The 23,039-nt window shown below is 41.6% G+C and overlaps 1 protein-coding gene across 9 annotated transcripts in view; it reads right to left on the bottom strand.

Annotated features, from left to right (window-relative positions):
- Positions 1 to 15,309: 15,309 nt before the first annotated feature.
- cdca2 (cell division cycle associated 2) overlaps positions 15,310 to 23,039 on the bottom strand; it is a 47,658-nt gene continuing 39,928 nt past the window's right edge. For all 9 annotated transcript variants that reach the window (XM_048618666.1, XM_048618669.1, XM_048618667.1 and 6 more), the window contains 2 exons: positions 16,977 to 18,433; positions 15,310 to 15,697 (listed from right to left, as the gene is read on the bottom strand). In XM_048618666.1, coding sequence (XP_048474623.1) covers positions 16,992 to 18,433 — 1,442 coding nt within the window. In that variant the 3' untranslated portion in view covers positions 15,310 to 15,697; positions 16,977 to 16,991. The remainder of the gene's footprint in view (positions 15,698 to 16,976; positions 18,434 to 23,039) is intronic.

Here is a 23,039-nt window from a genome sequence, read left to right as displayed (position 1 = left end):
ATCTGGCATCCATTATTCACAAAGTCTCTACTTGGTTATTCCAAAGTCTGGTTAGGAACCACTGCGTTCAATTTTGAAGTTAATTAAGTATTTTAATTTTCCTGCAAGACTCATTTCATTTAGCTGTGAGACTCTGTTGTAACAATAGACATGACTTGGGTGAAGGGACGAAAGGTATGGCTACCACATTTGCTCTTGACAAAGTACAGAGGTCAAAAAAAAATAAAGGGATTAAGTCAGTGAACAAAGATCTACCAAACATACTATGATGTGGACAAGTGTGAAATTATTTGTATTGGCAGGAAGAACAAAAAGCATTATATCAAAGTGGTAAGAGAATGCACACAACTATGCGATGCAGAAGGATCTGGGAGTCCTTTTGCATGAATTACAAAAGGTTGAAATGCAGGCACAGAAAGTAATTTGGAAACATAACAATGTTATCATTCACACCACTGGAAATAGGAGAAGTAGGCAACTCAGCCCGTCAAGCCTGCCCCACCATTTACTAAGATTACGGCTTTGCTATCCAATGGCTTAATTCCTTGTTCGTGCCAGCTCCTCATTGACCTCAAGTCCACAGTATTTCCAAGTTCGAGCGACCTCTTTTTTAAAATCAATTCAGTGATATCACCTCCACAACTCTCTGGAGAAGAGAATTCTAGATATGTGCCACTTTGAGAGAAGAAATGCTTTTCCACCTCAGTTTTAAATGACTGGCCCCTTATTCTGTAATTGTTCAAGGTTAGCCCATTGATGGAAACGTCACATCTACCTTGTCAAGCCCACTAAGAAATTCCTGTTCCAGTCAGATTGCTACTCATTATTTTAAACTGAAATAACAAAAGGCCCAACCTGGATAGCCATTCTTGACAAGTCAACCCATCATCACAGCAAACAGACAAGTGCATCGCCTTTGAAATGTCTCCGACATTAGTACATCCTTAAATGAAATATGGAGACCAAAACTATGTGCAATAGTCCAGACCAATCCCCAAGCAATGAAGTCCAAAATTCCATGTGCCTTCTTAATTACTTGCCACAGCTGCATGTTCACTTTTGCTGCTTCATGCACGAGAATGCCCAGATCACAGTGCGCTTCATTTTTTTTTTTAAGACTCTCTTCAATTGACGAACATTCTACCTTTCCACTGTTCCTCTCAGGGTACATGACCTCACTTTGTTACCTAAAACGCCATCTGCTCAGTCACTTAACCTGTCTATAGCCCATTCCAAATTCTCTGTGTTCTGAGCACAACGTGCCATCCTGTATATTTTCCTATCAGCAGAAAATTTAAATACATTACCCTCTGATCCCTCCTCCAAGTCATGAATATACATGGCAAATAAGCCCTGAGGCTGATCCTTGTAGCACTTCACCAAATAACTCGTTGCAACCTAAGGAAGACTCTCAAATCTCAAACGGGGTCTTTTGTACATCAACTAAACCCGAACTGTGAGCTCCTAGCTTGTGGAATAGCCTTAAACGTGGTAATTTATTGACTGCCTTCTCGAAATCTGCACATTACATCTGTAGGTTCACCTTTACGAACTCTGCTTGTTACATTATCAAAGAATTCTCACACATCTGTCAAACGTAATTTATCTTTCACAAAACCATGTTGACGCTGTGTGCTTGAATTAAGATTTTCTAAGAGTACAGCTATTTCATCCTCAATGAAGAACTCGAGCATTTTCCAAACAACAGATCTTAGGCAAACTAGTCTAATGGCTGTCCCTTTTCGTTTTTCTGTATTCTTAATTGTGATCAGAAATAAGAAAATAATTTTGACAAACCAAGGCTTGCTGCATATTTTGCTGCACAACTCTCCACTTGTTGCAGGCATTCTTTACATAGATGCTCATTTGATTAGTGGTTAAAGTGGGGTTGCAAATGACCTGGAGTCGAAGGGTTATGCGCAGATAGAGTTTCAGTTAGTACAAACTGGCAATTGGTCTGAGGACCAGTTACTATTTACCAATGACAAAGACGGTCTGCTAGCTAACAACTCCATTCTCAGTTCGGTTCTCAGTTAGCTTAACAACTTGGCGCTCTGAATGAAATACAGCATAGTCATCTCGTCTCCATCACCTTAGGACCTCTCCATTCTCAGCAGTCAAAGTTACATTAAGACTTAATTGCATGGAAGACACCTTCTGTAAAGAAACCCACCACTCAGACTCTTAGAAGCCAGTGGAAGCAGAGAAGGATGCGTTCTGACCAACACTACAGTCCTATGAATTATGGCAGTAATGGGTGTGAACCACAAAGTGACTGAACTGCCTCCCTAGTCTTTCCCTTTATTCACAACAGCAATGTTTTTGTCTCCCCTGTGATTAAGAGAGAGAAAAGTGTGGTTCCTAAGTGTGTAGTTTTATTTGATGGAGTTAAATGCAGATGGTCAGTAATTGCCTGTAGCGCGTTTCATGAACACGACATATAGTGCAGTCGTTCTTGTTCAGTGTGGAAACCTGGTCCACACTTTCTATCATGCTAGTCGGAAAGGCAAGTAAATTGGTGAATCTATGTGCACATTTTAAAATCTTTACCTCTTATGACGACTCAGGGATTTGCAAGGGCTTGATTTCAAGCACACTGTAATATTATGTATAGTTTCCTACTTGATGCCTCATTCATCTTCAACACAAGCATCATAGAAATCAATTTCCAATGCACAGGAATCTTCCCACAGTCCAATGATGCAGGCCATCCATCACGTAAAACTGTGAAATTTATTGCCAGTAGAAATTAAGACACAAGTGCTGAGGTTATGCATCAGTTTACAGAAGAACTGGTGAGACCACATCTGCAATAGTATATGCAGAATTGGGCACTGTCTTTATGGAAGCAAGTGAATGCATTGGAGGCAGTTTAGGCATTTACCAGACTAACACCTGGAAGAAGGTTGTCATATTAGGAAATGCTGAACATCCCACGCTTGTACCTGCTCAATTATACTTGACTTAGAGGTGACATGATTGAAATATACAAGATTTTGAGGGGAGCTGACCGGGTAGATGTCCCAAGAACGAGGGTCCACTCTTCAAAAGTCTGTGGTTGCGTTTTAAACCAGGCACGAAGGGAAGTTTTTTTTTCTCTCAGAAGATCCTGTGTCTTTGGAACTCTTACTAAAAAGGTGGTGGAAGCACGGATCAAGGTGATTTTTAAAAGATAGAGATCAATAGATTCTTGTAAAGCAAAGGGTGAAAGGTTAGTAGGGTTGGGAAATATGCATCTGGAAATTACAATCACATCACCCATGAGATCAGTGAATAGTAGAGACAAGTGAATGGGCCAAATGGTCTAATCCTGCTCATAATTCATCTATGTAGTTAAGTACATCTGCTGCTTTCAACTCACAACCCTGCCATCCCTCACCAACAGAAACCACAACAGAACTAAGATCAGAGTCATGTCCGTGACATCACAGCCACTTTTCATTGAGCGTGGAGAAGCCAAAGCAAAACTGGAGTGAATGGGAATCATGGAGACTGGTTGACATCATACATGACAAAGAAGATGGCTGTGGTCAATGGAGGTCAGCCATCTCAACTCCAGGATATCTCTGCAATAGTTTGTCAGTGAAGTGTCCATGGCCCAACCATTTTCAAATGCTTCATCAATGACCTTCCTCCATCATAACATCAGAAGTGGGATGTTTGCTCATGATTCCGTAATATTTAGCAAAATTACGATACTTCATATACTGAAGCAATCTACATATCAATGCAGCAAGTTTTGGACCATATCCAGGCTTGGTGCAGCAGATTGGCAGGTAACATTTGCACCACACAAATGCCAATGACCATCTCCAACAGGAGACAATGTAACCACCGCCACTTCACATTCAATGGAGAGAGTATCACCGAAAGCCTGTCCACCATCTGTGAGGCACAAAGCAGGAGTGTGATTAAATACTTCCCACTTATGGTTGGGTGAACCTCTCGTAATGCTCAAGAAGCTTGACAACATCTATTACAATGCAGCAGTACAATGCACCTTATTATGAGCACTTCATAGCAGTATATAATATCACCAAGACACATTGTAGGTTTGCACCAATGCTCCTTAAACAAGTTTCAAACTCAAAACCACTACCACTACCAAGGGAAGGAACTTTGTTTTCTATTCATTTGAGGGATGTGGGCGTCACTAGCTGGCCAGCATTTCTTGCCCATTCCTAGTTGCACTCGAGAACGTGGTGGTGAGCTGCCTTCTTAAACCACTGCAGTCCTCCTGCTCTGTTAGGGAGGAAATTCCAGGATTTTGATCCAGCGACAGTGAAGAAATGGCGATATATTTCTAAGTCAGGATGCTGAGTGACTTGGAGGGGAACTTGGAGGTGGTGGTGTTCCATATATCTGCTGCCCTTGTCCTTCGAGATGGAAGTGGTCGTGGGTTTGGAAGGTGCTGTCTGAGGATCTTTGGTGAATTTCTGCAGTGCATCTTGTAGACAGTACACACTGCTACTACTGAACATTGGTGGTAGAGAGAGTGGATACTTATGGAAATAGTGCCAGATGTACGCGAAAACACCACCACATGCAAATTCCCTTTGCTCAACATCCTGACTTGGAATTGCATTGCCATTTATTGTACTGCTAGGTCAAATTCCTCCAAGTTCCTACCTCCAACAACATAGTCACTGTTCAAGGCACCAACGCACCATTACCCTCTCAAAAGCAACTTCGGATGAACAGAAATGCAGCTAGTGATGTCCATATTGCAAGAAAGAAGGAAAAAACAACTGATGCCATGTAGCTGCATTGGACTGGTCCTACCAAACAGTTTGACTAAACGCTATGGCACCATCAACTGTGGAATTAAATCCAACAACTAAATCCACAACAACCACATCCTCCGATCCAAGTGCAAAATTCAAGGAAACAAATGGCATGATGACTTGGTGAGTCAAGGAAAACCAGTTCCCATCTGCTCAAAACCAAGATTTTAAGTTCCTTTTAAGATATGGCTATATCTCTCTACAATTGAAATGTACTCACCTACATTTTAGTCAAAGCAGTCAGGAGTCAATCACAATTATTTTTGTGTTTAAGTGCAACTATTCTGCACTCAGTAAAAACGATAAAGATGCAAAATCAAGCTTTCATTCATTTAACTTTAGCCTTAGTCCCCATAACTTGGGGACTTTGGAGGCAATGTGGGATAAGAACTGGGAAGTCTTTTTTTATTCCACTTTACAAGTTTAAAATTCAGTAATCTAGTTCCAAGGTTATTAAGGTAGCTGACTTAGGGACAGTTATCAATCTATCACCTGCAGCCTGAATATGGCTTCAGCCAGTGTTGTTGACTATTGAAGTTCAACTAGTGAGAGTCATCTCAGCTCAATTTAGGAGAGTATCTGTTGATAACACGCCATCAGTAACCTTCACTCAATTACCAGAGATCACATCGGGAGTGAGACACAGACTAAATGAGAATACATATTTTGGGGACTTGGGAGGTAGCATGGGAATTCAGGTCAGAGAAAAAGGTTTTCTTGGGAAACAGGTTGTAAGGCCTTTTATCAGGGTAAACAGGGACCCAGGATTGGGGGCCAAACATGAGAGTGCCATCACAGGAACTCAGCGTTCGATGGTTCATAACAGCTGCTAATTTGACTAAGTTACTTTCCGTTTGAAAGTAAAAAGGAGAAATGTTTACAGATCACAAATTAAAAGACTAGTTGGATTTAAGAACAAAAGAGATGCAGGGCCGGGTGATGTGTTGTAACTTCAAGGTATGGGAGGTGGTGGAGCCCATTGTGATTCAGTGACGCCATCCGTAGGAACTCTAGATTAAATTTGATAAACTGGGGTCTAAGCTTTCAATGCTGCAGCACATCAACAAGTGGGGAGAGTGCTGCATTTCCGGAGCTATTCACACCCCTTAGATTAATTTAAGTCAGGGACAAGAGAGTGTGACTATGAGTGAGACAGTTTGAGGTATCCAGCAGGTACTGCTGAAGGAGCCTCAGACTTCAAGATTGTCTAACAGGTTGGCAACTCTTATTTCCTGTTTGAATGAGAGCAAGGGACCAGAGCACCACAGACAGGGAGCAATTCAAACTGTGGACAAGCAGGTAGGAAAGAGAAAATGTTAGTCAAATGGGGTATAGTCAAGGGAACAGATGCTGTTGTCCCTGGCCAGTATTGATCATCTTGAAGGTTATGTTGCCTGCCTGGTTCCCAGGTTCAGGGCTCAACAGTTAGCACTGATGCCTCACAGCGCCAGGGACCCTGGTTCAATTCCATCTTCGGGTGACGGTAGAGTTGACACATTCTCCCCATGTCTGCATGGGTTTCCTCCCACAGCCCAAAGATAGTGCAGCAGCAAAGGCAGCAGTTTCTGGGGATTATTTGCAGAGGTACAGCAGAAATTCATCCCAAGGATGAAAAAGTACTAAGGGGAGAACATGGCAAGCATGACTCAAGGCACGTCAGGGCCAGCATAAACGTAGAAGGAAAAGCATATTAAAGATGTTGAAAAAAAAAGTCAGTGGGAAACTTTTAAGCAAGAACTGGGACAAAAGATAAAATAGGAGGCTAAGCTAGTTTGTAAGATTGAAGCAGCTTACAACAGTTTATGTCAATATCTAAAAAGAGAGAGTTAAGAGTGAACCCAAAAGTTGTGAAGGAGACAGCTAAAGGGACTGTGGAGGCATTGGTGGCAATCTTTCAAGAATCACTAGAGTCAGGGAGGGTTCCAGATGACCCCCGTTTTACAAGGGATAGAGGCAGCAGGCAGGAAATTGCAGGTGGATAGCCGGACCTCAGTCATTGCTGAGATTATGGAATCCATTATTAAGGATGAGATTGCAGAGGACTTGGAAGTGCATAGTAGAAAAGGGCTGAATCAGCATAGCTTCAGAATTCTTTGAGGTAACAAGCAAGTTACACAAAGGACAGCCAGTGGACTTGATCTATTTTGACTTCCACAAGGCCTTTTGACAGAGAGTGGGGATAAAGTGGTCCTTCTCAAGGTGGTTGCCAGTAGCTGTGGAGTTCCACTTGTGGTCTGTGGTGGGAGCACAACTATTCATGTTATGTATTAACAATTGGCATGAAGGAACTGATGGTATTGTTGCAAATTTGCAGATGACATGGTGACAGGTGGAGGGGCAGAGAGTGTTGAAGAGGCAGAGGGGCTGCAGCTGGACTTAGACAGGCTGCAAGAGTCAGCCAAGTAGTGTCAGATGGAATACAATGTGGTAAAGTGTGAGCTTATGCACTTTGGTAATAAGAATAGAGGCACAGACTATTTTCTGAAGGAGGAAAGACTTGGGCAATGTGAAGCAAAAACGCACTGGGGAAGTCCTGGTTCACGACTCTCTTCCACTTAACATGCAGATTCAGTTGGCAGTCACGACAGCATTAATTTCAAGAGGAAGAGAACCCAAGAGCAGGGATGGGCTGCTGAGGTTGTATAAGGCTCTGGTTGGACTGCATTTGGAATTTTGTGGGCAGTTTTGGGCCCTGTCTCTGAGGAAGCATGTGCTAGCCATCAAGGGGGTCCAGAGGAAATTCATGCGAACAATGTCAGGAAGAAGCACTTGTCACAAGAGGTGCAGTTGAGGACTGTGGGTCTGTACTCAATGGAGTTTAGTAGGAGGAGGTGTAATCTGACTGAAAAACTTACAGAATACCAAGAGGCCCGGATTCAGTGGACAAGGAGATGTTTCCATGAGTACGAGAGACTGGGACTTAAGGGCATAGCCTCAGAGTGAGCCAAGATAAGGAGGAACTTCTTCAGCCAGAGGGTTGAGAATTTGTGAACTCAATGCCACAGTAGGCTGTGAGGCCAAGTCATTTGAGTGTCTTGAAGTCAAAGAAGACGGATGGATTTTGAGGAAGGGTCACTGGACTCGAAACATTAACTCTGATTTCTCTTCACAGATATTGCCAGACCTGCTGAGCTTGGCCAGCAATTTGTTTTTACTCCTGATTTACAGCATCTGCACTTCTTTCGACTTTTCTTATAGATCGGTCCTTGACTAGGTAGACCAAAATTACAGAGAGAAGATAGGAGAATGGGGTTGAGAGACGTAGTAACATTCAAACAGTGGAGCAGATTCGAAGGGCCGATTGGCCTAATTTTGCTCCTACATCTTAGATTTATTATGCCCTTCAAGCATGTACCAAGCTAAAAAATAGAATGGGTGAAATCAAAGGGTATATAATTCAGAATCCTGCCTTTCTTGCATGTACAAGATTTTAAATGGAGGTCAACATTGGTTCACAAGCTTAATGCAAGCATTCAACAGTAAGAAAAATTTGCACGTCAAGAACTTCTCAGTTCCTAATTATTTTTGATGGGGTTTGCTTCTGAAGGAATTGGGCATATTTTTTGAGACAGCTCAAGTAGTGGAGATAGCAGTTTCCCATCCCATCATTTCCATACAATGTCCTGAAAACTTGATTGAAGTAGTGGTCTGTTGTACTTTGCCATTTTGGTTCTGTCGTATTCTTTTGGGTGGGTCCATCTATGACAGTCTGTCAATTTTCTGGCCTTAGTTCACGTCTTCCTAATACCACAATATTTTCATTGATATTCAGTGTAGGGAGTCTCTCTTGTTACACAAACACAGACCAGATAAACATTGCCTCCATCATGGAACTACTTCCTGTAATTTGTTTCTCTCCCTCCCCCCCACCCCCAAACACCTTGCAGCTGATTTGCTCACCTATCAAGCATTCCACGTAGTTTTCTGAACAACTGGTTTGAACAGGCTTCCCATTATCTTGGAAAGGGCCTTAGAAGGTTCAATAAAAACTAATCACTTAAAATCGCCAAACACCCTCGACATCACCATACTTTCAATAATGGGATGGAAAATAAATGCAAACTAAGTTTTTAAAAAATATTGTCCAACTGCACGGAGAGATAATCACTGGTATTATCAGCACGAGCTGAAAAATTTCCTTTTTAGGAAAATCACAGTTAACAGTCACTGACGACCTCATGAGATCAAAAGAAACATAATACTTATTACCTTTCATCAATACTCCGTATTTTACTAGAATGAGACTCTTGCTGCGGTGATACATTCTGGTAAACAAGTAACTAAATACATAGAATATGTGAAACGAGTTCTACGTGATGTCTTTGACAGCAGTCTGTGCTCACTTAGCTGATTACACAGCAACTGGGGCTGGAGAACAGGCCATTGAACCAACTGGTGTGAAAAGACAGCCAGAATTGCTGGAACTTCTCCATCTCTTCACTCCTGCTGGAATGTAGGTACAGAGTTCTGAGGAATACCTACACCAAATGGACTGCAGTCATTCAACAAGACCACTCACAACCACATTCTCAAAGGCAACTGGGGATGGGCAATAAATCCTAATCCCCATTAGTGACACATAGATTCCACCAATGAGTTTACAAAAAAAAAGGGAGGGGAGGCTTGGCTCACACCAATCATTATGAATTTGGTTTTGCTGCTGACCAGGGTACAACAACCTGACCACCTGTGACATCATGGTCAAGAAGCTGACAGCTAATTTAGGGTGTTAAATAAATGCTTCTCATTGACATTATTCAAATCCTCCCACCTGGTTAAAAAAGAACGCAGTCAAAGTGTGTCTTCAAACATTGCAGAAATCCTTTTAACAACACAGATTTAATTTTGAATAGTGCGATGAATAAAAAAAGAGTTGTGTGGCCAGGATGGTCCTTGTTCTTACTTACATGTGGTCGAGCCCATTTTCAAGAGCCAGGTGCACCTTTTGCACCAACACCTCCCCAACCAAAATCAATAACTAGGTCTACCCAATCAAGTGCCAAGCAAAACACTGAAGTAGGCCCCAAGAGAGAGTTGGCTCCATCACACTGTTCAACCCCTGCCTCCCTGGGGGTGCAGAGAGTCAAAAGGCTTTCAGCAACCACAGTGCACCACCCATCTGTACTTGTAATAGCAGCAAACCTGAGGCAAATTAAGGTCTTTCACCCAACGCAGGAAAAAGCTGCTCCATTTTACAGGTTGGTCAGGGAGTCAGTTCCCTGACATGGCAAGCAAACAGATTATCAGATCAGTAGTAGGTTCAGGATTTCATGTGGTTCGATACTAACCACTTAAATGCCTTTATTGGTCTGCCAGTCAGGAAGGTCAACCATGGAATTACATGCCAGAACGTAGTGCAAGCAGGGAACTTTCTTCTCTGGTATCAACCACCCTAATGTTGCCCCTTGTTGTCACATTCTCAGGAAGGGGTCTCATAGGAGCATTTAAGAGCAGTTTAAACTCAGTGTGGTGGTGCAAGAGATTCTGCGAGATTGGTTTCAAGATGTTGAGGCAGATTACCAGCCTAACTTCACAAGACACACGAATTGCATATGAATGTTCAATGAGAAGTATCTCATACAAACCTAACTGCATTCCTGCCATATTCTGATAGTGTTCATACATTCAATAGAGTGACCTGTTCCACAATTTCAAAATGTTAGAATAATACAGCGTTTCCTTCTTCAAAATGCCTTGAAAGAATTTCATTGGTATACAAACAAATCAGTCCTTCAGCTGTACATTCTGATGTTGTCTATTTGGTAGAGGCGAGTTTTAATTACAAGAGCAGAAATTAAAAATTGAGTGGGGTTAGCAGAAAGCACAGGTGCAGGATGATTATTTCTTGGGCGCTTCCACTGAGATTTATCAAGGGTCACTTGCTCCTCAGAACGCAAAAGCACATTCTTCTCATCTGGAGCCCCATTTAACTCACATCTGAAATCATCAGCAGAGTGTGTTCCTCTCGATGTGACAAAGATGAAGCTGGACAATAAAACAGGTGAACTAGAAGCAAACCCTTCCACACCGCGTCGTGGTAAAACAAAAAGATTCCAAACCTTAGTTCATACTGTTGTGTGGTCCTTCAACAGTTGTTATGAGGGGGTGGATGAACAGGATGCTTGATGTCAATGATTTCCATACACAAGTCAGAGATCGTGACAGTATTTTTACTTACCAAAACAAGAATTCCTTTACATACATATTTAATGCAGCTTCTTTTTATTCATTCTGACAGAGATAGCAACGTAGAAATCTATGTACAATTGTATCGTTGTGCAAATGTACATCTTTGAATCCATGAAACATTTTGCATGTAACACTGAGTCATGTATTTCAACTGCTCTGTGTTACAATAAAGCACACAGTAATAATAACGTGTTGTTAAGTGTAATGGTCATTAAAACCACAACTTTCAACTGGAAATGCAGACCATACCACATTCTGATGAATATGCATTTCAGCACAGGAACAGGCCCTTTGGCCACCACCTCTGTGCCAAACATGCTGTGATTCCAAAGTAACATATCTGGCCGCAGATAGTCTGTATCCATCTATTCCACGCCAGTTCGTGTGTCTGTCCAAATACCTCTTAAACATGTTTACTATAACTGGTTCTGCCACCTCCCCAGCAGCACATTCTAAGCAACTGCTACGGTGTGTAAAGTACATTTCCTCTCATCTCCTTTAAAAACTTTCTGCCTCTCACATGCAGGCGATAATCTCTAGTATTTGACAGTTCCACCCTGGGAAAAGACTTCAAATCTCCATGTCCGTCATAATTTTGTATATTTCTATCAGGTCACCCCTCAGCCTCCAAGACATTCGCAGAAGCAATCCAACCTGTCCAAACTCTTGATATAGCTAATACGTTCCAATCTAAGCAACATCCTGGTAAACCTCTCTGGCATCTTCTCCAAAGGTTTCACATGGTTCCTACAGTGTGGAGTCCAGAACTGCACACAATACTTCAAATGCGGCCTAACTAAAGTTTTACACAGGTGCACAATGACCTCACAATTTTTAAGACTCAATGCCCTGATCCAACAAAGTGGTGAAAACAAATCTGTCCATCTAAATGTTCCTGCCACTCAATGCTGAAGTGTCATGACTAAAACAGTCCTTCACCCTCTCCCTGAAGATCTGCACAAGTGTGGCTAACAAGAGTCAAGAGCTGTTTGTTAAAAAAAAAAGTCAGGTACACACTGGTTAACAGACAGGAGACCTTCAGAGCCACGTGCAATTCCAATGCCCTGTTTAGTTTGGCACACAAAAGCCATCCAGAGTTTTCAAAGTGCCATTCAGCCCGGATTTTCTTCAGCATATTAAAAATACCAAACAATGTGATCTGACCTCTCATCCTCCCTCACTTGGGCACAAAACATCAGCAGCATGAAGATATGAACCTTTCAATGGAAGTGCTGAACAATTCCAGCTTCATGAAGGGAACTTTTGTACTACACCATATCTCTCACACACACACCCTGACTCCCACGCCCTCCACACACCCACCTCCCTTACCCTCATCTCCAATCTTGACATAACCTAGCATCAAAGTTTTCCAGCCAGCAGAGATCACCAACAATTGTCTCTTCAATAAGCATTTCACATTTGGGACAGATTCATTACATTTTCTTTAATGTGAAGAAAAATACACTTCTATAATTTTGAGTCGGGAAGTGATTTTGCACTGCAAATCAGCATCTTAGGGAAATTCCAACGCCTGTCTTCAAGCATTTGAACAATCTTCTCCTCACAACCCTCAGCTGCAGATCAGCCTGACATTTGGTTTGTTGCCATGCAGCATGGACAGAGGGGGCAAGTCAAATGTCTTAGTTTGGTTAGTTTCTGTTATAATTATGGAAATGATCTACTGGCTTAAGCTGGTTTGATTGAGCAAGTGCCTGCTGCATCTCTGCAGCAAAGGCTATGTGTTGTCAAAAATAAAAATTGCTGGTAAAGCTCAGCAGGTCTGGAAGCAACTCTGGAGACAAATCAAAGTTTAATGTTTCAGGTGGACTGACCCCTCCTCTGAATATCTTTGGATTTGGCAAATCACAGCCTCTCTGACTCAGATTATTAATTGTCTGCCATTTGCATCTGCTCCTCGTTATCCTTGAAGTAATCACTGGCAATGCAATTTCCATTTTTACATCCTCTGGATCTATTTCTTGGTTCTGGGGCACGTAAACATCACTTTGTTGTGCGAGCACTATCACCTCTCCATTACTTCCTACCTCCCTCCTTCCACTGAACCACGGGCTTCATCATTTTTTTACCTCTGCCAAGCCTCCCCTTGTTTCTCTATGTGGTTTAATGTTGGACTTCATTAATCACAGAAGAGCCTCCATCGAATAGCATCCACCACTCTCAGGCACTGCATTTTTGACCACAACCACTCTAAACATCAAGGTTTCTCATGTCTCTTATGCTTCTTTTTACAATTGCTTTACATTTCTCTCATTGTATTCTTGATCTTTCCACCAATACGGAGCTCTTTTTCATCTCCAATCTCTCTAAGTAACAGAACTGTTCTCATCAAGCTCTTCGAAGTTAACCCAGTTTTGACAGAACATCACTGAACCAAATAGTGTCCCTTATTTCGTTCCCCATGAATCACTGAGCCCAGCTTGCTCAGTACTTTCCCACATTTTCTGGTTTAACATGTGGCCATACGTCTTGGATGATTTTGTTGCAAACACCCACAGACCCATCGATGAATGAGTCTGAAGAAGCCTTCAATAAAAGTGATATTTTGAAAATGTGAAATAAGCACACGATGCACGAAATATCCAGCAAGTCTAGCAGCAGCTGTGGAGAAAGGAAGATAATTTCAAACCTGGCATGTCTTAATTCAAAGGGGCTAGAAAATGTTTTTTTTAAATTGCTGTCAATCAAGGGAGGACGACAAGTAAAACAGATGGTGAGGGTGTCTCAGTGCTAAGGGTCACACAGAAGAGATTGTAAAGTAGTTGTAAATAATAGATGTTAAAAAGAAAATATTTGTCCAGTCTGCTGACAGCGAAGTGAACAAGATGCAGTGTTTTCTGTATTCTTTATGATAGCCTTGGAATCTATGCATTTTCAATGTTACACAACATAACAAAAGTAGCTTCCAAGTCATGAAGTGCTAAACTGATTAGTCAACAGTATGATGCAATTTGTCACAAAAATGCCATGACACTGATCACTACTGAGACAGTTAAACTTTTCAATGAGTCATAAATTGCTGTCACTATTTGATCTAAACTTCCAAGTGTGGGTGTGTGACCAACACCGATCCCTGAACTAGTAGAAAACCAGTCACACACCTAGCAATGCACCAAGTTAAATAAATAGCAATAGAACATCAGTAATTAGGTAATTCATGATACCAGGAGGAGATTCAACAATTTTAGAGATTGCCCAGGCTCGCTTTAAAAAAAGTTTCCCCACCTACTGAGTCGAAGCAAAACTAATCTTGCTTTTCACAACCAGATCACAACTGTCACACCCTTCACACTGTGGCATTACACCCATGTTGATTGTCCAAGCAAAGTTTTTTTCTAAGATTTCAAAATTTGCAGACGTTGCATGAATGGTATAATGTTGCCATCTAGTGGCACCAGTCAACAAGCAAACGGAGTCAACAAAGATACTTAATTGCACATTGCCTGACCTCATTTCTGATGAAATTACAGATCGTGCACGTTTTTAAAGTTTTTTCAACTGTTTCATGGGAAAAGCATACAAAAGGTGCAGCCCGGACCAGAACATGGAGTCACGAGCACTTATAAATAAACCTAGTCAGAAATTTTGGACAAGGTCTTCCATGATACTCATCAGACTATATCATTCATTTCAAACAGAACACCAAAGATCATAGCTGCATTTACGAGGCTGTAAATGAAGGATGAAGAACAGCTAGAGGAAACTAGTCAAAAACCAGTTGGCCCCGTGGTAATGCTCAAATTTGCTGTGTGACATAGTATTCAATGATGTTCTGAGGAAGGGACACTGGACCCGAACTGTTAACTCTGATTTATTTTCTTCACAGATGCTGCCAGACCTGCTGAGCTTTTCCAGCCACTTCTGCTTTTGTTCCTGTGTATGAAATGAAGCATTTGGACTGCATTAACACACATGAGATACAAGCCTTTCACCAAAAACCAAGCAGTCACTTGGGCCAGCTTCTGATGTTAGTTGAGGGAAATGGGAGTGAACAAAGTATTGGTTGATTAACATTACAGTGCACTCAACCTAAGCATCGCTCACATTTCATCGGTTCTCTAATTTTGTCCGCATGGTGCAAGTCTTTCATGAACACAATGAAATCGCTAACTTTAGGACTGCAATTATCACACTTTTAGAGGGAACAAAAACTTAAGTATCCTCAACAAGTTCAGTCAATCAAGTGATGACATCACATGACACTAAATAGTCAGAAGGTGATGAATGCAAGAAACATACCTGGTCGCATCTGAAGCAGAAAATATCAGCACCACTTGAATGCTGATGTGCAACAGAATATAGACTTAGAGGAAAATTCAGCATGTGTGACTCTTTATTTCATATGAATGAGCTGAACAATGCTTTTTAAATGACAAAGCAAGAGTCGAAATTATTTCACAAGCTATCTCCAAAATTTTTTTCAGATGCTTCAATAGAAAATGCGTCACCAAACAGTTTGCATTGTGCACAGCAGAACAGAAATCTCTCGAGTTCAATGATATAACTGTAGATCTGCTATTGAACAGATTTCAGTACCTGCTCCATCTTTCACACTGGTACAGTGGCAGAGATATGCAGGGAACACCAACATCGTCTAAATAAAGAAAACTTGGGTTTTCACTTCTTTGCACTTGTCGCACTGTAAATCATCTTCATTCAACTGTCAGGCAAGTCTGTTAGAGAACCTCTAATTTCTTCAATTCCTTAAAGAAAACCAAAGAACTTTATTTGACTCCAAAAATTAATAATACGAAAATTTAAGGTGCTTCTATCAAACCTACAGCTCCCAGCTGACTTGTGACTAAGTCCAGGATTCAACATGGCGCTTGGATTACTCATCGAATGGAACTTCTGTTAAAGAAGGTCTACAGTGCAGATAGAGTCCATTTGGCCGATTAAGCCTGCACCGACCCTCTGAACAGCATCCTGTCCTATTCCCGTAAGCCCACATTAACCACCGCTAGTCTACGTAGCCTGCATATCCCTGGACACTACAGGGCTACTCAGTTTGACCAATCCACCTAACCTGCACATCTTTGGACTGTGGGCAGAAACTGGAGCACCTACAGGAAACCCACAGAGACATGCGTAGAATGCCAAAACTCCACACAGGCCCAAGGATGGAGTTGAACTTAAGCTCCGGCACTGTGAGACATCAGTGTTAACCACTGCACCACCATGCCACCTACTGGTCGTTGATTTTAGTCTGGATTGTTACCTCAGTACCCTGGAATACAACTGGACAGGAAGGGCAGAGAAAGGGGAACGAGGGAAGTCAACTATGTCTTATTGCCAGTGAGGTTTGGGTTAGGACAAAAGCACACTTCCGTTGCAATCTTCTTGCCTGCATAAGTCACCAAAATTTTGGCACGGTTCTGTTCCACGCCCAACACTAACAGAATTCTTGAGGGTCAGAGCAAAAAGGAGTTGGCAAAGAAAATATGAATCAAAATATAGTGTCCCAACAGGAATGAACTGTTTAATATATGTTTTATGACCCATTTTACCGGAGCGATCTGTTTTCATTGCTTTCCATTTATTCCATTGCAGAGTAGCTAGTCTCTGTGGCACTGCTCATTTAGTTTCAAAAGCACAATTAACTTCCTTTCAACTTGTAGCTGATCCATGCAACCTTCCATTTGTTTTGTGTGCATGTCTCATGGTCACTTCACTCCCAGTCGTTTGCTTTACCTTGTGGGGTTATGTCAGGTGAAAGTGAAGAAGCGCACAACTGCATCTGGTGCACTGAACAAATTCATCCTTTAAAATTAAATCTGTAGGTAGTGGCAGGCTCATCTATCTCAATAGTTAGTGCATTTAGATTATGGGCTTCAGACGTGACGCAAGTTTTGGACCGGAAGCTGTGATTTTACTGCTATTTGCTTTTGAAGTGTACAGAACATGAAAATTTCACACACTTCAAAAAGCCACACATGATAACACCCATGTTCACCCCGCCTCGCTCTCGATATATTAAAATACCTGTATTTTTGAAGGTCAACTTAGTTCAACCATGCTTTTCCTTGGAGATTCCTCCAAATCATCAAGAGCTGTATTTCCGAGACACGAAAGTGACCGTCGCCTGAGCATTCTAATTCTTGCTTGGGATTCAGTTTTACTCCTAGCCTGTTCTGCACAAGAGATTTTTGTCCATGGTTTGGAGAGCCGGGAAGATCTTCTGGGAAGCTTACTCATCATCTTCTTTTCCTCTACTGGTTCAGTGCTGGATAACTCAACCCAGCTCAATCCTGCCACATTTACCACACCAGACAGCCGGGCACTCCGCCTCACCTTCTTCTTTTCGAGGATTGAGTTTTCTCTAGAAGTACCTAAACATTTGATTCCCATTTCCAACTGGTCAGCAGTTTCAAAGATATTTATATTCATCTGTTCCGATGAACAAAAGTGGCCTGAATTATCAAACACTGTTCCAATGTTGGTTTTTACTTGGACCTCATCAAACTCAATGTTATTTTTATACTTGGGAACAATTCCTTGGCCAATCATGCTGTTTACAAGGCTTTCAGCTTGTGAAACATTCTCAGCTTTGTTACCATTTGCAAATGTTTCTTGTCCTCCAACATGGACAAGAATTGGCTTGTCTACCTGCTTTTCGCATGGCAGTTCTGCTGCTCTGAATAATTTGCTCTTTCTGCGACATGTTCTGCTTTGAAATATCTGAGTTGCACAAGGTAAATGACTCGCCTTTTGCTCATGAATTGCATTGGATGGCTCAGTTGCTGTTATAAGGGATTCTTTGGTTACAGTGAAATTATGAGCAAGAGTCAATTCTTCCATTTTTGCTGACTCTGCTTTCAGTTGCTGATCACTATCTTGAACAACATTTGATTCAGATTCCAGGCAACATCTGCATTTGTAATCAGCAGTTTGAACCGCTTCCTTGATACATGGTTCAAGTTTGGTTTTGCTTGGGCATTGTCTCTCAAGTAGGATCTGTACTCTATCAATTCCTTTCTGATTATTTTTCACCATTGTGAACTCTTGTGAAAGATGCTTCCTCATAATATTGTTTGAATATGTCTCTCTCATGCAAATAGGCTTATTTTCCTCATTCTCAAGATTTTGAGCATCCAAACTATCCAAAGCTTCCAACTTATGAAACTTGGCATGCAAAAATGTGGATGATTCATCAGCACCACTCAAGAGACCACAGCTTAAATTGTTCTTCAGTTTCTCAAGCTCACACTGGTGATCGCTAACATTGTTAGCCAAAATGGTTCTTTGCCCACTGTCACTTTCAATAGATTTCCATACACTTGACTCCCCCTCCAAGTCATGGAAACTCCTCTTGTACGATCTTGTTGGTCTTCGTATTTTTTCCCTTACGGATATAGAAGCTGCACGCAAAGCAGTGTGTCCAACAGCTGACCGTTCAGAGTCAGAGGTGTTTTGTTGACTTTGTTCTCCAATAAGACTACCTGCTTGACAATGAAACAAGACAATTACAAAACATTCTGTACTTGTGCTTGCTATTTGTGTTGCAGTGCGAACCTAGTGAGAAGGCAATCATAACTACACAGACTCTTGAACAAAAACAAGATCTGTCTTCTATATTTATTTCAGTACAAATCAAAACAAACAATTGCATTTCCTCAAGGATTTACTATACGCCTTAAAACCCTTTGTTGAGGAAGAGAACACAGATGCAGAAAGAATAGGACTAATATTCCAGAAGACAACCTGAGGCTGAGACTAATCCATCTTGAAGGCAACAAAAAAAAAAAAAATAAGAAACTAAAAACTAAAAAAAAAAAAAAAAAAAAAAAAAAGATTCAGCGCTAGGTGATATACTGTACCTGCATGATGAATGGAGAGCTGGTGGACCCCAATACGGTTCCTTTCTGCAACCCATGTTGGTTGCTGGAAGAACTCCACCTAAGAAGTGATGAGCTAGACACTGCAACACATATCATACTGTGTTTCACTGTGTCACACCCTGTAGGTTAAGTACTTCGAATTTGGACAGCAGTCAGGGACAGGAGGGTGTGACGAAATGGGAGGTAGGTAAAGGGATCATGAATATGGCAGTGGAGGATCTAAAGTCCTCCATGGGGTGCTGCCTACCTGGTGTCAGGATGACAGACATATTCACATGACATTAAAAGGATATTGGAGGCCTTAAGGCAAGTCAATACAGCTTCTAAAACAACAAGACAGAATCAAGAAACAGCCAGGAATCCTACTACAGGTAAGGCAAGTAATGGCAAAACTATACTAATGCAGTGATTAAACCAAATTAGATAAATAAAACACGGGAATAAAACATTAGTGCTGAGTGACAGGTTCAAGTGCACGGCCCAAATAATAGCTCGATATATAATACAGTGTGTAAGAAATAAATTAAATGAGCTGCAGGCACAAATTCAAATCGGTGAAGATGATATTGTTGCCATACCTCAGAAAAGGCTGCAGGATGGTCAGGACCGGGAACTGAACATACTATATTGTTTTCAGTTTTACAAGAGAGTTACAAGAGAGACAAGGAAAATGGCAGCAGGAAGAAGGAACCTTAATGATTAGAAATAAAATCACTTCAATGATGAGAGATAGGTTAGGACGAGGGATAAACATCCAGTAGAGAATGAGTGTGCAGAACTCAGGAACATTAAAGGATCTAAAACTTTAATAGGTATTACATATAGACCTCGATAGCACCTCTGAAGTGTCACATTGTATAAAGACAGAAATTAGGCAACTTTGTAACAAAGCTTGTGTCATATTAATGGGGATTTTAGCATAAATGTGGATTGTTTTGGATAAAGGTCCGTAATACACGGGGACATGCAATATTGGATTTAGTAATGAGCAGCATGTTGGATTTAATTAGTCACCCAGTTGTACCTGAATCTTCATCAAGTGATCGTGACAGGATAGAGTTCAATGCAGCATTTTAAAAGCATAAATCAGCTCATTGAACAGGAGATTGAGCTGAGGCTGACTTCAAAGAGATGAGACGACACCTCAAGTACAGTGGGGAGGTTTAAAGAAACAGTAAATACATCACAAAACCAGCTATATCCGAGATGGAAAAGCTCCACATCAAAAGAACTAAAAGGCATAGGCTACTCAGTTAAGATACAGCATACAATTTAAAAATGCAGAAGTACAGATCCTACCAAATGGGAAAAAGGTATAGAGACAAGCAAAGCATAACAAAGCAGTCTTTAACAGCGACCAAAAAAGGGATAATGAAAACAAAGTTGCAAGGGAAATCAAAATCAATAAGAAGAAATTTCAGTGTTACATAAAAGGAAAGCAAGTGGTCAGAACCAATGTTGGCCCACTAAAAGACAAAGTGGGGATATCATCAATGACTATTGGGAAGTGGTGGGCACATTGATTGATCACTTAGCCGCTCTATTTACAATAGAAGGGGAGGAAAGCTTGTCAGCAATCCCAAGAAAATTCCCAGAAAATTAATAGCGGATCAGGGACAGGGACTGAATAAAATTAGCCGAACTAAAAACAGAGAAAATTAATACAAGAAAGATAGATCCCCGGAACCTGGACCGGTTCCATCCAAGGGTGGAAGCTAGTAGAGGAGCACACTGTAGATGCCCCAAACAGTAATCTTGCAGAGTTCCTTCGATACAAGAATCGTCACTCTGGAAAACCACGCATACCATTCTACCATTCAAGAAAGATGGAAGAGCAAAATGAGGGAATTACAGACCAGTTAGCCTAACATTTGCACTGGGGTAATCAAGAAGAGCCAGCAGGACCGGTAGCACGTGTGTGACTGAGCTCAATGAAATTTTGAAGAGTGACAATGGGAGTATACAGAGCAATGTCTATGCACATTGTTGTATGGACTGATAGAAGGCACTTGATAAAAGTTTCAGAAAACTTTTAAAGAAGAGATTGCAGACACACTCGCTGAGCCGGTGGGTTTGGTTGCAAACATTTCGTCACCCTGCTAGGTAACATCAGTGCACCTCCGGTGAAGCGTCAGTGTTCTGTCCTGCTTGTCATTTATACGCTTCGGTTTGTTGGGGTGGTTGATGTCACTTCCGGTTCTGTTTCTCAGTGGTTTGTACATGGGGTCTAATTCAATGTGTTTGCTGATGGAGTTCCAGTTGGAATGCCAGGCCTCCAGGAATTCCAATGGCTTGCACAATTATCAATGTGTTGTCCCAGTCAAATTCGTGTCCCTCGTTGTCCGTGTGTAGCGAGACCAGTGAGAATCGGTCACGTCTCTTGGTGGCTAGTTGGTGTTCATATGTCTATATCGCCAATTTTCTTCCAGTTCGGCCTATGTAGTGTTTCTCATAGTCCTTGCATGGTGTTTTGTGTATAACCCAAGTTTTGCTGGTTTTGAGTATGGGATCCTTTGCATTCATCAACAGCTGTTGTAGCGTGGATGTCGGTTTCTGGGCTTCTCTGATACCTAGGGGTCTGACTAGTCTGGTGGCCATCTCTGAAATTCTGACATTCCGACATTCCCACTGGAACTTCAACAAACACATGGAATTTGACCCTGCGTACAAACCACTGAGAAACAAAACCAGAAGTAATATCAACCACCCCAGCAAACAACAAGCAGGACAGAACACCGACGCTTCACCAGAGGCGTACTGACGATGTTACCAAGCAGGGTGACGAAACGTTTGCAACCAAACCCACTGGCTTGGCAAGCATGTCTGCAACCTCATCCACAAACCGAGCTACAAATCTTGTCAAAAACTTTAAACTTTCAATGAAGGTTGATGCAAACACAAGTTAGGGCAAATTACTGGGAAATTGGTTGACTGGCTGTCAACAGAAAGTAGGCATCATGGTGAGGTACTCCATAAGAATCCATGTTAGAGCCTCAATTATTATTAAATCATGACTTGGATAATAGCATATAAAATCATATATCCAAATGTGCTCAGGACACACAGCTTGGCAGCATTGTAGACAGCGTAGGTGATAGCAAGAAATTACAATGGGATATTGACAGACTAGGTGAACAGGCAAAACTCTAGCAGCTGCAGTTCTGTGCAAGCATGCGAGATGTCAGCCATTCTGGACTAAGAAAGCACAGATCAGGGTACTATCTAGATGCTAACAAGTCTTAATACAGTAGATGTCCAAAGACATCTCAGCTTCACCAACAGGTGCATAACATAATCGGCAAAAATACTGAAGAAAGCTAATGGAATGCAGGCCTTCATATCTAGAGAAATGAAATCTATGTTACGCTGCAGCTACAACAAAACCCTAGTTAGACCCTACTTGGAATACTGACTGCATATGTGGGCACCACACCTTCCTAAGTTTTTGACCTGGGAGGGGGGGAGGGGCCGCGGGGCGGTGGTGCAATATAAGTTTCTAAGAATTAAAGAAGGACTTAAGGAATTACTTTATGAGCAGAGGTTACATAAATTACACTTATTTTCTCCAGAGTTTAGATGATTTCAGGGCAAAGGTGGAAGAGAAAAGACAGGGCAGATAAAGATAAATCATTTCCATCAGTTTGGGATTTCAGAATTGTAGGGCACAGTCTCAGATGCTGGGAAGCTTTTCTGCTTCTCAAAAGGTCAGGTGATGCTAGACCAGCTGTTAATTTTAAGGTTGAAATTCACATTTTTTTTGTTAAGCAAAAACTAAGGATTATGCGCCAAAGGCAGGTATTTGGGTTAGGTCACAAATCAACCACCATGTCATTGAACAGCAGACCAAGCTCGATAGGCAAACTTCTGTATGTAGGTTCTTCTCTGCACCTCTGCCCAACCACACAAAAATTTCAAGCAGAATTCATTCAAGAACGACAACGAACTGAATCCGGGTCAATTATTCACCTTCCTTGCTAAACTACAGAAGTGGAAGTGGACTTTTCAGCTCATTAAAGAGAACATTCAACCAGTCAGAAATGAATAACTTGCATGTCACACTGTTACAGATTCATACAAGATGTGAATCAAGAAGCAGTTCATGAATTTATATGCCAAGGCATACGAGGTTATGGGCCAAGTGCTACAAAATGGAACTAGTTCAGTTTGGTGACAACAAGGTGCAGGGCTGGATGAACACAGCAGGCCA

The sequence above is a fragment of the Rhincodon typus genome, chromosome 40 (assembly GCF_021869965.1).
Source record: "Rhincodon typus isolate 14 chromosome 40, sRhiTyp1.1, whole genome shotgun sequence".
Taxonomy (NCBI): Eukaryota; Metazoa; Chordata; class Chondrichthyes; order Orectolobiformes; family Rhincodontidae; genus Rhincodon; species Rhincodon typus.
The sequence above is the reverse complement of the archived record's forward strand: the minus strand, read 5'-3'. Positions and strand labels throughout refer to the sequence as shown.